General features: G+C 33.9%; 2 protein-coding genes across 2 annotated transcripts; one reads left to right on the forward strand and one right to left on the reverse strand.

The window, feature by feature from the left end:
• Window positions 1-690: 690 nt before the first annotated feature.
• LOC124819869 (uncharacterized) lies at window positions 691-2,788 on the reverse strand. The gene has a single exon (XM_047291474.2). It carries the CDS (start codon window positions 2,736-2,738, stop codon window positions 858-860), a length of 1,881 nt encoding a protein of 626 aa, XP_047147430.2. The 5' UTR covers window positions 2,739-2,788; the 3' UTR covers window positions 691-857.
• A 6,012-nt stretch (window positions 2,789-8,800) lies between these two features.
• On the forward strand, window positions 8,801-10,637 carry LOC124819870 (uncharacterized). Its single transcript, XM_047291475.2, has 2 exons — window positions 8,801-9,693; window positions 10,388-10,637. The coding sequence occupies exons 1-2, from the start codon at window positions 8,866-8,868 to the stop codon at window positions 10,469-10,471; spliced, it is 912 nt and encodes a 303-aa protein (XP_047147431.1). The 5' UTR covers window positions 8,801-8,865; the 3' UTR covers window positions 10,472-10,637.
• The last annotated feature ends 7,234 nt before the right edge of the window (window positions 10,638-17,871 follow it).

Here is a 17,871-nt window from a genome sequence, read left to right on the forward strand (position 1 = left end):
ATACATATTTTATAAAATATTCACTACTTCTTCCTCTCTCTTTTTTTTTCCCTTTTTTGGAATTTTGTTTGTATCGGTATTTTGTGAGTTAATGATAAAGTGATAAACAAGGCGTCATGTGTTTACGAATATTAATTTGAATGCGTAAGCACCTAAATATTTAAATTAACTTTGTTATTTTTTGAATATTAAAAAGAAGTCTTTAGGTATATTTTTCAAATTTTAACTTGATAAAAGTGATTTGTTTTATTAAAGAACATAGTTTTTACATCTTTATACTATTATGTCGAACTTGATGTATGTTGTGCGACATAGACTAAAAGCAAAGTGGATAAAAGTGAAAAAACAAAAAGTAAGAGAATATATAGAAAAGGATAATATTGAAATAAAAAAAATAAATAGAAAGGGATAATAACGAAAACAGCATAAAACGAAGGACTCTCTTTAAAACTAATTGACAATTGAATATATTAATATTTTAATATTATATAAAAAAATATTTACTTCACAATCTATTTCAATAATATAATAATATATATTAATAATTTATATTCAAATATAAAATTTATGACTGAAATATTAATATATTAACTTATTCTCGGACATAAAAAAATGTAAGAAAAAAAAAACGTTAAATTTTCTTTTTTTATATATCTTGATTATCATGCAAGTGTGAAAGGATTACTTTTCCTACATAAATATACGTCTGTCTAAGAAGTGTACCGAGTACCTATCAGTCTCGGTACAATAACTATTCAACAGTAGCATGCATGAACTTTTCACACCATCACTATCAAAAAACACAGGCAAGAAATTAAACAACATAAATTTCCAGTTTTTCGGACAACAAAAATCTGTTACCATCTTCTCATCCTCATCCTCATCTTCTTCCTCACCATGAGAGCATCAATTTTATTTTGGACCACAAATTCATTCAGTTCTTGGCGTGTATAATTCCAACTTGACTTAGCTGAAGCAAAGAGCCACGTGGCGTTCATCTGTTTGTTTACCATTTGTGCCGCGTAGTGTGGGATCTTGAATCCCCTTCTCTTTCGAGAACGGAATCGGTCGCTAATGAACGTTAAACAATCCATCAAACTCTCCTTGGCTAGCCCTTTCATGTCATAAGCCTGTGATCTTCTCCACAGACTCTTGCTTGGAACACACGCTCTCGCCGCATCGGATAAGCACAGAGCTCGCGTGGTATCGCTGAGTGCAGCTTCTGGATCTCTAAGAAGCAAGTGGCACCGTGCTCTATTGCTATGAAGCACAATTCTCTCTTTCTTAGTTTTTAATGGGCACAGATCCAAAGCCTCTGTGTACTTCACCACAGCTTTTTCTATGTTCCCTGATCCAAATTCTCGATTCCCTTCTCGTTTCAAAATACCAGTCAACACTTCTTTTTCTCTTATTTCTTCCTCATTCATTAGGCTTTCTCTTTTGACTCTTTCCACCTTCATCTCCCATAATTCTGTCAATGCTCTCTTGGTTCTCCCACTCTTCAAATTCAGCTCACAAAACTTGATTTTGTGGTAATCCTGCAAGAGGGTCTGCATGATTTCTTGCCCCACTTTGGGTTTCCCTCCCATGCTTCCGAGCTCAACCAAATCAGCAAGAACTGGAACAGTAGTATCTATCACCTTATATCTTGTAACTGGATCTCTAAGAAGTTGCAAAAGACTATCAATTGCCATGTGTTGCCTGTCATCTGAGGATCTTGACACAATACAAAGATTCACTACCACTTCTTCTAAATCTGCCACACTTTCTCTCCCCATCTGGGTGTTACAAAGAGTTTTTAGAAGCCCTATTCCCGAAGGTGATGTTGGGTTTACTAAACCACCCCACATTCCACACAAGTCCTTCAAGAATCTCTTTTTGCAAATTATTTTCAGAGATCTTTCTCTACGTGCAAAACAATCAAGGAGATAGAGAGCCCAACACTGAAGCTGGCTGGCCCATTCTTCTGCCTTTCTGTTCTCTAAATCCAAGTCTCCATGCCCTCTTGTCAGCAAGTTCCGATGGTACTGCAACCTCTCCGATTCCTTCAATCCAAAGAACTTTTCATACACCTCTGCTAGGCCCGTGGATGCTATGTCAATGGCTGCTTCTACCACCTCCGCTTCATGCTCAGCGACGGCTTCAAAAGTTGCTTCATGGCTGGCCAAATGACCCAGTGCGCGAAGTGCAACTCTTTTCTCAACCCAACTAATCTTGCCCCGTAATAGTTCTATCAGTGGCCGAACCACGTTGGACTTAACAGCTTTATAAGCAAACTTGGGTTTGTTCATGGTGTAAGAACCAATGACATGTGCCGCATAATAAGGGATGTATATGTTCTGACACCTAAGGAGCCAATCTTTGTGAGTGACTCCCTTTTGAATTAACTTGGCCATGCATCTGAAGATGCCAAGGGAAGGAAATTCTGGATCGTTGGGGTTGGTTATGGCGATTTTCCACCACCCACTTAACGCGAGGATGTGTTCTTGGTGGTCTCTGAGAGGCATTTGTTTTAAGTAGCGAGCGATTTTCGCTCTTCTGAGGGGAGGAATTTTTTCAGACATGATGCAGAAGAAACAAGAGCAGTCGTTAGTGTATGTTGGCATATTAGGCCTCAAATTATGATTTTTGGCCTTGGTGGGTGCATTTTGTGAGAGCTGGTAATCCATGGTTAATGGAAAGAAATGAAGTTTTAGGATAGGCCTTGGTTTTGTGTTATGTGAAAGGGACATGCACATCGAATTTAAGGATTGATTAATTATATAATTGTTGTAGTTAGTTGTGGCGCACCTTGCTGCTCGTGACACGATAATAAGCTGTGTTGCACATGTAACACAGTACAGACAGTGAGTATCATATGCACCACCCTCTTCCCTAAAATGCCTTTCTTCAAATACATGGGAACCATGATTGCTTCAAACTTCAAACTTAGATCAATGGATGAGAACTTGAAGAAATTTTAGCCCTTTTTTTTTCATTACTTGCCTTCCAATATTGCTATTTTGCTACTGCTTTCGTAGAGTGGTTAAATGGATGTTTGGTTTTCAACAATTACTTCTTCATTACCAAAAACACCTTTTGTTAAAAATTACGCAAATCCTACATGTTTACTTCTAGTTGGATAATCATGTAATTTAAAATATAGAAGAAGAAAAAAGGGAAGGAATGAAATCATTCCACGTTATATTTGTATATCAGATTCCTCTCATAAAATTCGTACGTAAAAATCTTGATTTTCCTTGTTCTTTTGTATATATCAAGCAAGAATACAACAAAAATCCTTTCATTTATTAAAAAGCTTTTCAGTTCTTTACGACCTAAAATGAAATCTACTATAATGAAAATGGGCAGAAGATTGATAGTTTAGAAAAGGAAAAGAGAAGATCTCTTGGGAATTAAGCATAAGAGTTTATGAGTCTGGTCCCCTCCATAAGAAGCCAATCAATGTGCCTAATGTATTCAAAGTCCCTGCTGAATGTATGATGGAGTCATTCCTTTTCCAACTCAAAAAGTGACCAACTCGGATAAATAATACATGCAAGTACAAGTGGGGTGGTCTCAAGAAAATGCGGCTATCGAAGACATAATCTATAAATGCATGTGTCATGTGTTAGGGCTTTCAAGTTTTTAACCTAACTCTATTCAACTTTGCCTTAAACTAAACAAACTCTATTTCAAACATCTTTTAATCGTGGAGTTAAGGGTGTAGAAAAACTACACCACAATATAAGTTCATTAATTACCATTGTCCACGGAAATATTCATGATATTTTCGTGTGTTAAGATCAATCCATTTGATATGTTATTTATATTGAGACTTAGAATTTCGGTTTTGTTTTTGAAAACGTATATAAAGTATATAGAAGGATTAAAGGAAGAAAAAATATTTAAATTTTCGTTGATTTCGATTTCTAAAGGAGCTCGATTCTTAAATAACATGAGATTATTAGGTGTATCCGTACAAGTTTTCTTAAACAACATTATAATTTTTTTCTAATCTTATTTTTTCGTAGATATCTTAACTTAAAATTATGTTAAAAAAAAACTAGAGAGAAAAAAAAAACAAAATGTTGGTTGAAAATTGAAAAGGATGTCCAACATAGGGAATGATGAAGAGGATGTCCAAGTTGATTTTGAGTTGAGTTTATTGCTAGGCGTGCACAACATAGATTTTGTGGCCACGTTATGTAAAACACTGCCAGCTCTACGGGTTTCAAGAAATCCCTATTTTCAGATTCAGAACTTGAGTGGCGTGCAAAAGAAAGAAAATTTGTTGAATTTTTCTCATTTTACTTTATTGTCATTTAGGTGAATTAAAGAAGAAGGATGCTGGTGCGAGCTATGATAATTGATTAATTAATTTATGTTTTGTTTCTTGACTCGGTTTATTCAACAATGGGTTATATAAAACTTAAGAAACTGTTCAAACTTGAAGAACGATTAGGGAAAAATTAAATTTCATAAAAAAAATTGTTGAAAGCACAAATATCATATAAACAAGGAATTTTCTTTTGATTCATGCTGTCAGTTTTGATCCACTGAGTATGGAATCCCAGGGCTTTTCTACATGCACTCCCATTTTTTCTCATGCACCTTCTAAATTAAAAATTACCAGCTTTACCCCTCAGTCAAAGTTAGACTCTAGATATCTCTCTTTTCATTTTACCTATCACGGTCCCCTCGTATTGTAGATGTCTATCTCTTGGGTCTTCTTGCACCAATGGTTTCTGCATCTTCATATCATGTGTCTCTTTATACCTTTTTCAATTTTAATTCTCGTCCCACCTTTGAAGATGGTGATGAATGACTGGGGTTGAGGAAAAATCGAAAGGGTTGAAAGACGCAAATAAGACTGCCAGTGATTCCCTAACATTTCGAAAGATATTTTTGAATTTGAATATAGTTTTCAAAACACTAAATTTATAACATTTCTATGTTTCGGATTGGGTGTATTCAAAACACTAAATTTATAACGATTTTATATTTTGGATTGGGTGTTTTAGAATATATTTTTGAAAAAATATTTAATTTGCAAAGTAAAAAATTGGCATTCTAGATTGAGTGTTTTGAGGATATTTTGATGTCTTTTGAAATACTCAATGGAAAATTATTTTATATTCTAAAATGGACATTTTAGAAGGTATTTTCGACTCTAAACAATTACTTCAAAAACATCTAATCCAAAATATAATTTTTTGTTTTCGCGTTTAGTGTTTTAAAAGGCATTTGTGGATCTAGAAATATATTTCAAAAGACCCAATTTAGAATATTTTCTTTTTTATTTTCTTTGTTGAATGTTTTAGAGGATATTTTTGAATCTAAAAATAACTTTTGAAATATCCAATCCAAAATATAATTTTATTTTCAAATTTAGTGTTCCAAAAGGTTATCTCCTCACTAGGGAATTGCAAGGAGTCCTTTTTGTGCCTTCAAGCCCTTTAATTCTTCCTCACTAGATAACTCAAAGAGGGGATTAGAGGTGCAAGAACACACAACTGAGAAGGAGAGATGCAAATGAAAGGGAGATATGTTTAGAGTCTTGACTTTGACTGAGGGCGGCGTTGGTATTTTCTTAATATAGGGGATTCAGGAAGAAAATGTAGGGGTGTAGGAAGAAATGTCCAAAATTTGTTTTTTCTTAAACGAGCCCAGTGTGCCAAGAAAGCCCATTCATATTCCTTTTTGTGGGTGTTGCTCCCTTCACCACCACACCATGCTTCTTCCACCTCCCTAAATTCTTTTAATTTTAATTTTATCCTTCTTACTTTTACTAATTTATTTTTGCTAGGTAGCTACACCCCACCCATCTCTCATGAATTCCATTTTCTTCTTTCATTTCCGTTTCACTTCCTCCCTCTTCCATTTTCGTTTCTCCCCCATTTCCATTTCACTCTTCTCATTTCTTGTCTTCTTTTTTGCTTTAATTATATTATACCTAATTGCTTCTTTTCCTTTTTTTTCCCAAGAAAACCCAAACAAGGAAAAGGGAACAAACCCCAGAAATAAATGCTTAAAAAGCTTGCTATTATAGCCAATGGAGGGAGAGAATGTTAATTTACGACTTCATGACTTCCGTTATTCGATCGAAAATCTGGTTAATGTGGCTCAAAGGGTCGAGGGTTTCGTTTGGAAAGATATCCATGGATATTGTAGGTAAATCTAGGAAGTAAAGTAGAAACTATTGATCTTTGATTTGTTTTGGAGAGTGGTGGAGAAATGAAAAAGCACAACGAAGCTGGAGGTTGCGGATGTGTAGTAGAAGAAAGTGAGAATGTTTGTGGTGAGATTTTTAGTGAGAGTTTCGGGGTTGTTGAAGTTTAAGAAGTCCATGAGGCTTTGGAGTGCAAGGGCAACGTTTTGGGTGTTGTGACGGGAGAGTTCGAGGGAGATGAGGTGAGGGGGGAGGGAAGGGCTGTCGAGGGAGAGTTGGGCCATGGGAACGCTGTGAAAGGTGACATACGTTGACGTCGGTTTGTCGAACGAATGTTGACATCCATTTGTCGAACAACGAATATTGACATCCATTTATTGAAGGGTAAAAAAGGAATAAAGAGGTGCAGGGAATATTGTGTGGTGGTGGAGGGAAACTCCCCTTTTTGGTTCTGTCTTGCACCTCATTTAGTCCTCCGGGCGGGGGTATCCAAATCCGGCTACTACTTCCTACACGTTTCTTTTTTTCTTCCAACGCCCTCATAAGTTACATTTTACCCTTTATTAAAAATACAAAATATTATATGTTCTTTTCATCTTAGAGAGTTAAAGCATTTACATGGACAATTATCAAATCTGAGTAATTTAAAAATATGGTTTAGTTGGCTATTCCTATGCTTAGACACATATGCAATGACAATGTTTCGTTAAATGCCATCTTAAATTTATTTGTACATTGTTGTATATTTATTTATATATTTTTCTGATAAAAAAATTTCGTTAAATAATGCCATCTTAAATTTCCTCCGGATATACTTTTCTTGTACTAATTTATTCTCATCATATTTTTTCACCACTAAATTGTTCTGCACTGAATGCATATCTTACATATTTAGAAAATCAAATTAGATGGAAAACACACATTAGTATTTTAAAGTTATTATTATTATTATATATTAAATAAAAATTGCAAAAAGAAAATGTTTTCAAAGTAATAAAATATAAAAAAATATTTTTTATCTAAATATTTATATATATTTTTTTCAAAGAGGAATATAGTATAAGAAATGAGTAATATTCTCACCTCATTTCCATACATTTGTCCCATAACATGTAAAGATAAATAAAATTAGTCGGTTAATAAAAGTGGACGAGATGAAATGATAGGTTGCGAGATTAAATCTTCTACTACCAAAAACTAATATATTAACAACTACTTATTTTTAGAAGAAAAAAAAAATTACTCTTACCAATATTTACTTTACATATATGTTCTTTTCTTGGGTATTTATACCTTCCGTCAAAAATAGAATATAATTACTACTTACAACTCTTTTAAATCTTATTTATCTGTGTGTATTAGAGAGAAACCCGTTTTAGCTATAAAGTACATCATGGGATAATAGAATAATCATTGAGTATCTCATTAAAGTCAATTATGAAATGAATATGGTTCGTTATACGTTAAAAGAACTTATCACTGAGTTATGATTATTTAAGTAAAACTTTAAGCGAAATAATAAGGGTTATATTAAATGACATCCAGGCTGTACTTTGTTTTTGTTTAACAACTTTTAAGATAATTTGATAAGATATTTTTCAAAAAAGGTATGAAATTATGGTATAAAAATTATTCAATATGTACACAATAAAATAGTGTGATCATATTGATAAAAATAACAAAATTATGATAATGTATTGATATTATTTTGAAAACCTACATTTCTTGCTTAATTTCATAAAGATATGAGAAGAGGATTTTGAAAAGTGCTTGAAGTTTGAAGAAGGTGTTATAGTTGTGTCGGTGATGTCACCAGCTCCTTCTTCTAATAATCTCTGGTGCAATTATTGCCCAACATCCTCTCTGGCTCAATCTCATTGGTTCATTATAGAATCCTACATCATCTTGTATCCACGGCTCCACCATAACTTCCCAGCTGTATTATACATACAACTATCATACATACCTGGAAGATAACCTATATTGTTATTTCTTTTACTTGCATTTAACATGTTTCGTAGATACCATGCGATTCAATTTTATTATACGCTCATTAAAATATTACTTATTGTTTTCTTTATTATAACGTGTTAACTGTTATTATTGATTACCAATAAAACAAGTCCTTTTTCATAATGTCACCGACTGCGTAAAACCATACAGTAGCGATTAAAATTTGTTTTTTATTATTACAAATAACTTTTCAGAGTTTGATTTTCATGATTTATTTTAGTCCTTGACGAAGGAGTAATGATCCACGTGTGTTAATGTCTGCTCTGGTTTTATATTTTTTTGCACATAACTTCTTCGAGGAAAATCATGTTGAAATTATAATTGAAGATTATAAATTTAATTTAACCTTGAATATGTGACGTTATAAAAGAGTAATTCCTTGATTACCCAACCCCATTGGTGTTAACGGTCGTAGCTAACAGGACAGGGCCAGACTGGAAGAATGGTAACACAAGAAGAGAAACTTATTTGGGTGGGCCCCCAAATGTGAAGCTTCTGAACCCTAACCCCAAAAATCGTTGATCCAACGGCTAGTGGGGGCCCATCTCGTTGGGACCCACTTCCCCAACACCACCACTACCATCTTCCTTCAGTCACAGATTAGAGCAGAGCGTCCTGTCCTATCTATTTATAAACCTTCTCCCACACTTCTCACTGTGTCCCCCATCTAACTCTTTCTCAAAAAATCCAACACAACTCAAATGGATCGGAAAAGCTTCCTCTCTCTCGCACTCATCGCCGTTGTCGTCGCAGCCGTCGGAGGCCAGTCTCCATCGGCGGCGCCCACCACGACCCCTCCGGCCGCCACAACCACTCCCTCTGCATCCCCAGTCACCACCCCTTCTAAGCCTAAATCACCGGCGCCGGTTGCTTCTCCCACGTCATCTCCGCCATCTTCCTCCCCCAATGCTGCAACCGCAACCCCCGCATCATCTCCCACTACTTCGCCTCCATCTAAAACCGCTGCACCAGCTCCAGCGACCAATCCCCCGGCCGCCACACCCCCGGTTGCTACAACTCCTGCAGCCACACCCCCGGTTGCCACACCTCCAGCAGCCACACCTCCGACTGCCACACCTCCTGCAGCCACACCTCCAGCAGCCACACCTCCGGCTGTCACACCTCCTGCAGCCACACCTCCTGTAGCCACACCTCCAGCAGCCACCCCTCCAGCAGCCACACCTCCTGCTGCCACACCTCCAGCAGCTACCCCCCCGGCAGCCACCCCTCCTGCTGTGACCCCAGTGAGCTCGCCGCCGGCGCCAGTTCCGGTGAGTTCTGCACCTGTGGCTGTTCCCGTGAGCTCTCCCCCTGCACTAGCACCGACAGTTCCGGTACCCGTGGTGGCACCGAGTGCTGAGGTTCCCGCTCCGGCTCCAAAGTCGAAGAAGAAGACGACCAAGAAGAGTAAGAAGCACACTGCACCAGCACCGTCGCCAACATTGCTCGGACCTCCCTCTCCGCCGGTCGGAGCTCCGGGATCCAGCCAGGATGCATTGTCTCCTGGTCCAGTCTCGTCTGAGGATGTGGTACGTGTTACGTTAAAAGAAAAACTAACATTCACTATTCATGCTATGAAAACAATATATGTATAAACGAAGACATTTTTGAAGACATTTTTTTATACAACAATGCATATAACTAGAAATAAATCATATCTGCAGCAATTCTTAAAATGTCAATTCTTAAAATTTTTACACTTAAGATTAGTCTTGTTTTGTCTTTGTTTTGACCCTCATCCTTGTGTTAGGCTTCAAACTTTCACTGTTAAGTTTTGTGTGTGTACAGTTAGGTTTAACTTTTACTGTTTGTGAAATTTATATCAGATCTGCATTTTACAAATAATGTTGTTCAGATCTGCGGAGTGAGATGAGACATTGATATGCTTTGTTGACTTTTAACCTCAGTTGTTTTTTTTGTTGACTTCAATCATAAATTTCATATCTGTGTGTCCACGCGTCAATGTTGAGATGCACTTGGTTTTTTTGTTAGTCCCTTCTTTTAAACTCTTCTTGTAGAATCCTGAAATGAACAGACATCGCGAAGTCATGAATTGTTAATAAAATCAAAGAGTTCAATCGTTGTCGGAATAATGTACCATGCTTTGATCGTGGTATTTATTTATTGATTATGTGTTCATGTCTGTGTGACAGAGGAGGTTACTACTGTAGCACATATGTAAAATGTTAATGTTCTGAAGTTTACACTGTTTGTAAATTGCAGAGTGGAGCTGAAACCATGAGGTGCTTGAAGAAGGTGATAGGATGCTTAGCATTGAGCTGGGCTACCCTTGTTTTGATTTTCTAGAGAAGAGGCTGAGACTTCATGGCAGTTGTTACATATTATTGTACCATTTATTGTCTTTTTTGGTCCTGTCGGGCCAACATTAAATTTATTTGCTATTGTTTTCTTCATTTTCTTGTTACCTTTTATATATATAAATAAATATAATTGATGATGCTGTTTGACATAACTTTTATTTTTTGTATTCTTCAGCTCCTTGTCTTGTTTTTTTGTTATGTTTTTGTATCTCGGGATTGCTTTAAGGAGTTGGCACCGACACTTCAACGTCTTTCTATTTTTAATTTTTATAATTTGAATTTCTGGTAAACTTTCTATTCCTGGTTTAACAACGAATTAAGCTAAGAATCACAGTATTCTTTTTTTAAATATTATCTCACGTATTATAAACGGTAGCATGCAGCCATGCATTGTTTACAGCTATGATTATTTCAAGGGTGATTCTGGGGTTTCATATACATTGTTAATTTTTATTTTATTGATATAGTATTATATAATTGATGTTACTTATTAATATATTATTCTTTCTCAATATTACAGTAGATATTGATATAAATTTATGCAATAAAATGTATTTATACATAACATATCTATAAAGTAATTTATATTAGTTTAAACTGATTTCACCAATAAAGTAAGTATACAATTCTGTTTTCAAGTAAAAAAATCAATTATTAGTTATTTACATGTTTAAGTCCCATATCGGAAAGAATTAATAAATCTAAGACATTCAGCTATATATTAATAATTAATAGTCACGTGGCTATTTAAAAACATACATTTAAATATAATTTTAACAATTTAAATGTGATTAACTTTATATATTTATCATTCTGATTTATTATGCTAATTTAGAATTATCGCTTATTACCATTTATTCATCAATCCAGAATTGGAATTTTATTGTTATACCTTCATTTCTTAGAAAGTTAATTATTATTTTAATATATATTTAATTTTAATTTTTGGTAAACTTGAGTACATTTTAGTTGAGTTTTTATTAAATTTTTTGTGGTATATTCAGGGTTTAAAAAATTCTCATTTTAGTTATTGTAGTTTAATTACATAGTTGTTGTCACATTAATTTATAATTTTTTTAATTTAATATTTCATAATTCTATAGTTTTGTGATTTTTTATTTTTATTATTTTGTAGTTTTATAATTTAACTATTTATATTACAATTTTTATCACTAGTTTCAAAATCTACAATTTTTCCATTTTTCTTACAACATACAATCAATAAATTATCAACTTTGTCCACAATTTCTATTGAAAAATAATTCTGACTACTTCTTTATTTGCAGAAAAGTCGTAAAAAAGTTTTCACAAAGGTTATAACCTTCAAAAATTAAAATTAGTAAACATACACTAATATTAATTAAAGAAAAAATTTAAAATTAATAAACACATCCTAATCTTAATTTTTGCTATAATAAATATACATTATAAATAGATATTCAAATACTTTAATCATTAACAAAATTAATGAAATTAAAAATTTTATACTAACACTATATCTTTTATTATTATAAAAAAATATCAATATTTATTATACTGAATCAATTATTTATCTTTATTTTTGTTAAAAATTATATTGTAACATTTTTCTGTAACATCCCAAAAATATAGCTGTAAACTATACTTAAGAGTTCTTACATTTACAATAAGATAGAAGAGTTACAGGATATAAAGCTAACTCATAATTATATAAAATAACCATAAATTAAAAACTTTACAGAAACCTACACTAATACAAATTATAAAAAAAACAGCTCAATCAGTCATACAAGATACCGAACAGTCATACAAACAGAGTATTAAACCGAACGGTCCTATACTAACTGCAAAAACAGGTACAAGACCAAACGGTCTTACACTTAACGGAAACCATCCTCTCCAGCCAGCGCCTGCTCCTGAAACCTTCTGCACACTCTGCTCACACCCACAGGGTGATCATTGCAAGGACAAAGACGACCGAACAGACAACATGACAAGACAGAAAAATAAGGGTAAGCTAGTGTAATTTAATTAACTATGATAACATATACTTCAGATAAACATAAGAGTAAACAAAACCAACATGTCAATCATGCAACAACCAACATACATTTTCAGCAATGACCAAACATTTAATACATGCAATGACCGACCACTTTTACTCTGACTGTCCGGACTGTATGAATTTTGTGTAGCTAGGACGTTTTTTCACCCTGGTGATGTAGTAACTGGGATGCCCTCAACAGCTGTCACCCGAGGTTAGTCCGTTATAACTTGCCCATCTTAAACTTATGGATTAGGATCTCTTGCCATTCTCACACATGATTTACTCCTCTCTACTTGAGAATGAGTAATCACAGAATATCAGGATAAACGCCACCTTAGCATGACCACATTCATACTTTACCATTCCATAACAAATCTTGAGATATTCCTCCCTGGAATACTCTTTCATATCCATATTATTCCATTCATATCACATTTTAAATACCATCATACTTCATCATCAATACATTAGAACTATGATCATTCCTTAGCCATCACATCTTTAAATAAATATCACACATATATAACAGTAAAACAATAATCCCACCTTTGAATACGACCGAACGTGAAAGATCAATCATAACTTATGAACAAGCCCGAACGGGAGAAACTTTCCCTAAATACTAACATGACCGAACGATCATTTAAGAGTAAGACTCAAGTATGAGTTGAACACAGTTTTAGGGCCGAATACTAGAGCAACCGAAAACTAGAGTTAAACCGAACCTTTTTATCTTATGTCGAACACTATCGACTTAGACCGAACACTCTGTGACTGGTGGAGAACGAACGGTTACTCACTTCCCAAAGGACATGACAGAACTGTTCATAACAGATAAGACTAAAGAACTGGTCGTACACTATTTAGGACCGACCACTAAGAAAGACCGAAAGGTCGTTAAACGGTAAGGCCCATCAGAGGCCGAACGTAGTTAAGACCGAACACCAATAGCAAATTGAGTACCAGTGCAAGACCGAACACTCTCAAGACCGAGCGCTTGTACGGAACAAGCACTACCGAGACCGAGCGCTAGTACAGAACAAGCACTACCGAGACCGAGTGCTAGTACAGAACAAGCACTACCGAGACCCGAGCACTAGTACAGAACAAGCACTAGTACAGAACAAGCACTACCGAGACCGAGCGCTAGTACAGAACAAGCACTACTGAGACCGAGCGCTAGTACAGAACAAGCACTACCGAGACCTAGCGCTAGTACAGAACAAGCACTATCGAGACCGAGCGCTACTAAGGCCGATCGGTCATGAACTGGAGGACTCCAAAGAGACCGAACTCAGTTAATGACCGAGCGCAAAACAAGGCCGAACGGCCAAATCAGCACATGACCGAGCGGTCAACAACGAACCCTCAGTTTTCTGCATAATTCAGCAGATACTTCTGCAGAATTATGAACACATCAAATTTTACCAAAACTAAACATTTTTCCAAACTTTTAATCCTCCAAACATGAATCATACATATATCTACACTAAACTAAGAATACCTAAACCTTTCTAACATCATTTAAAGAGTTTCATCTAATATTTGAGAATCAATTCTGCAGAATCATCAACTCAAGGACTGAAAATCAGATTTCCTACTTTTTGTACAGTTTTGAGTAATTCAAAGGCTCCAACAAGTTCTAAACAACTTGTCCATAATCTCTCTACAGACTAAAACTACTTCAAACACAAAATTTCCCATTTTTATCATTTCACTACCTCACAATTCTCTCGGCAAAACTCCCAGAATTCTGCAGAAATGAAAACAACATAACCATAGCATTCAACAACCCACACGAATATTTGTGAACACACAACATTCAACTTTTACATACATGCAGTATCATCAACCAACATTTTCATACATCATAAATCAATTAATTAAATCAACTAGCTTCCCTTACCTCTCAACCGACCGCACATCTTGACAGAATAAAACTTCTTCACAGTTTTGCTAAGCCTCAAGTGATCCTAAGACAACCTACAGACTTTGGATTGGTGAAAGGAACCCAAACACCGAACCAGAAACAGAATCAGAATCAGGATGAAAGGCTGATGAACACATGCAAGACCGTACAATGCTTGCATGTTACAGGAAATGCAGAATTTTTCAAAAAGGAAAAGGAATTGAACTTACCAGCTCAAAACAACAACTTGATCGGTGCAAAGGAAAACTCTTGACACCAGGAAAGCTCAACCACGGCCTGATTGATGATCAGATGAAGAAGAAGTGAGAATTTCTAGAGAGAAGGGAGAGGAAAGGTAAAGGATGTTGTTTTAGAGAGATACAAAATCTGAAAATAATGAGATTATTCTTGTTTAAATTTTCTATTTATATGCTCATACAACACTTGATCTCTTCATTTGGAGACATATGTCCTCCTCATACCACTAAATCTCTCACATTTTCTTACAAATATTTTCCTATAAAACATAATGAAAATTATTCACGAAAGCACTGTGTATTGAAAATATAATATTTTAGACTGTAAACAAAAATTGAGAAACATTTTAATCTGATTCTTAAAAAATTGAAAAGTTTTTACCACAGAGATAAAGATCAATGCTTGCTTTCGAAGCTATATTATTTGTCATCGTCATATAATTCATTGAACAAAACCACTAGATTATTTAATGGATGGCATTGGATCAACTAAAATTATAGGCAACAAGTTATGAATGCAGTAGATGATACTTAATGAAATTTAGTGCTCTCTTTTCCATTAGCCCAAATATAACTTTATTCCACAATTTGTTCTTGTTTTCTTCAAGTAGATGGTAGACCTAACTTTATCATAAAAAGAGCAATTTTTATGATCTGCAATTAAGCTTCAACTAACTTTACAGGCGCCAGCTTGCAGACTCAGTAATACTAGCTCCTAATTTCTCTTCCTTCCAATTGAAGTGAACCAAATCTGATGAAACCCTGAAAGCTCTACAGATTTGCCTCCAAATTCTGAGATCTTCTCGGGTCATTCATAGATGATAATTGACAAAAGCTTTGTGCTTTTATCTACTTGTCGAGTGCCACAGAAAATTACAGTGACCCAAAAGGCCTTATATTAGTATAGAAGTCTCTTTTAATGGCTACTGCAGCTTCTGATTTTACTTGCACGTGTAGACATGGCTTATAATAATTAAAAGCATGCACAGTGCATCTTTCACTGTCACATATTTTCTCGTGTTATATGGAAAATTTCTCTGCTATTTTCTTTACCTGCACTGCACCCATATGAGTTTGTTTTTGTGCTGGCTAGTGACCACGAATGTCTTTTTCATTTCAGCAGCTATGGTGAAGACTGAAAGAGTGTTGTACGTTCTTCCTTTAAGCACAGATATATTGAAACTCACATTTTTTCCTTTCTGAGTTTCCTTCACTGGGACGAAATGTTCAATGCCAGAATCACACTCAACGAATTTACTTTTTAGCCACCAAAGGCAACAGTAAGATGTGGCAAAAAATTCCTCTGAACTTTTTTTTCTTAAATTAATGGTTTCATATATAAGCACACAAATAACCATGCTCCTTAAGTTATCAAATATTAAAATATTTATTCATTTTTAAACTAAAGTTTAAATCTCAGAAAACGTTAAATATCTAGTTATTTGATGGCATATACAATCAAACTTATGGAGTGTGAAACATCTATTTACTGAACAGTGTGCACAAATGATTCAACTCCAAATTAACTTATACTGTAATTATTATAATAAATTATCGATATTAGTACTGGTTTGACTTTTGAATTGTTTGAGTCAATTTGAAAATTTGTTGTTTGTGTAATAGTAGTTTTATTTTGAATTTGATACATTTTTTTTCTGATTGAAACTTGATTCTTTGGTTATCTCCAGTTAAATGGTGAGAAGAGAGTAGTCATTGGAAATAAGGGTGAAAGGGTTGGAAGCATCATAAAAGTCATGGAAGAATAAAATAGGTTTAATGTTTCAATAGGTTCCTGTTTTCGTTCACAATATCAAATAAGACCCTTTCTTTTTTGGCATTTCAATTGGGTCCTTATTTTTATAAAATTGAATTAAATAGGACATTTCCGTTAAATTGATGAGACGGCGTTAAATGTTGTATGCTGACAGTGTTGTTTTAACACTTAACGCCGTCTTATCAATTTAACGGAAAGGTCCTATTTAATTTATAAAAATAAGGACCCAATTGAAACGCCAAAAAAGAAAGGGTCCTATTTGAGATTCAGGACGAAAAAAGGGACCTATTGAAACATTAAACCAATAAAATAAGGTTCACTAATTGAGAGAAGGAAAAATCAATGTACTTAAAAAGAAAATGTATGGTGATACCATATTAAAAAAAGAAGAAAATGATTTTTTCTAATATTGAAAAATTGAACAAAAGGTAGAAAATTTATATACAATTTTAAAACTCTAAAAAGTAAAAAAATAAAAACCTATTAACTGTTGGTTAAAATATTTACTAATACCCCATCTAAATTAAAATAAGTGTCTGTGGTTTTCAATTTACTTGTAAAAAAATAGGGGGCTATAATTTCTATATAAATAATTGCAGTTTGATGTTGACTCTTAACGTAAATCAACTTAATATCAGTTCAAAATAAAATAAAATAAAATGTTGATGAATATCAACGTATTTTGAATGTTCACGATAAGTAAAATTGGAAACAAGTTGAATGATAGAATGTTGTCACATAAAATCATGATTGAGTTAACTTAAATTATGTTCAATTCAAATAATTCAGTTTAGCTAGATTAAAAAAAATGATTATTTTACGTGTTTTTGTTATACGTTTTTATCTTGTGAAAATAAAATTAATATAAATATATATATATATATATATATATACATATATATATATATATATATATATATATATATATAATATAATATAATTATTTAGTAAATGTGATCAAATAAGTCCAATTGTACCTAACTCAACTTCAATTCATTATTTAAGGAATTCAATTCTTAACTTAATCCATTTTATTATTGAATCAAACGCAATAAATCAAGGCGTCGTTTGTATTAATTATCACAACTACAAATATTAGTGTTATAAAACTCGAATGAGTCAATAATTAGATCAAGATAGTAAATTAATAGGTCACTTATTAAATCAGTTAGTTAATGGTGAATTGATCTATATTAAATATATATATATATATATATATATAAATTATAGATAATAAACTCTATAAATAAAAATTGCTACATAAATAATAAATAATTTGGCTTAATGGTGTAAATAAATTTAGTCAGAAAGGGAGCCTTGGTTCCAGGCCACCCTATAGAAAATTGTGCTCTATATTTGCCTTGTTTACTCAATAGTGTATCCTTATGCTTCAGCTTCAATCAATCAAATGCTTCAGCAG

Source organism: Vigna umbellata, chromosome 10 (assembly GCF_029865625.1).
Source record: "Vigna umbellata cultivar VRB3 chromosome 10, Vumbellata_1.0, whole genome shotgun sequence".
Classification (NCBI taxonomy): Eukaryota; Viridiplantae; Streptophyta; class Magnoliopsida; order Fabales; family Fabaceae; genus Vigna; species Vigna umbellata.

Excerpts from the sequence above, each read along its gene's own strand:
- LOC124819870 (XM_047291475.2), top strand. The coding sequence starts at position 8,866 with ATGGATCGGAAAAGCTTCCTCTCTCTCGCACTCATCGCCGTTGTCGTC. Across the intron at positions 9,694-10,387 it reads CAGTCTCGTCTGAGGATGTG|AGTGGAGCTGAAACCATGAG; the intron begins GTACGTGTTACG and ends TGTAAATTGCAG.
- LOC124819869 (XM_047291474.2), bottom strand. The coding sequence starts at position 2,738 with ATGTGCATGTCCCTTTCACATAACACAAAACCAAGGCCTATCCTAAAA.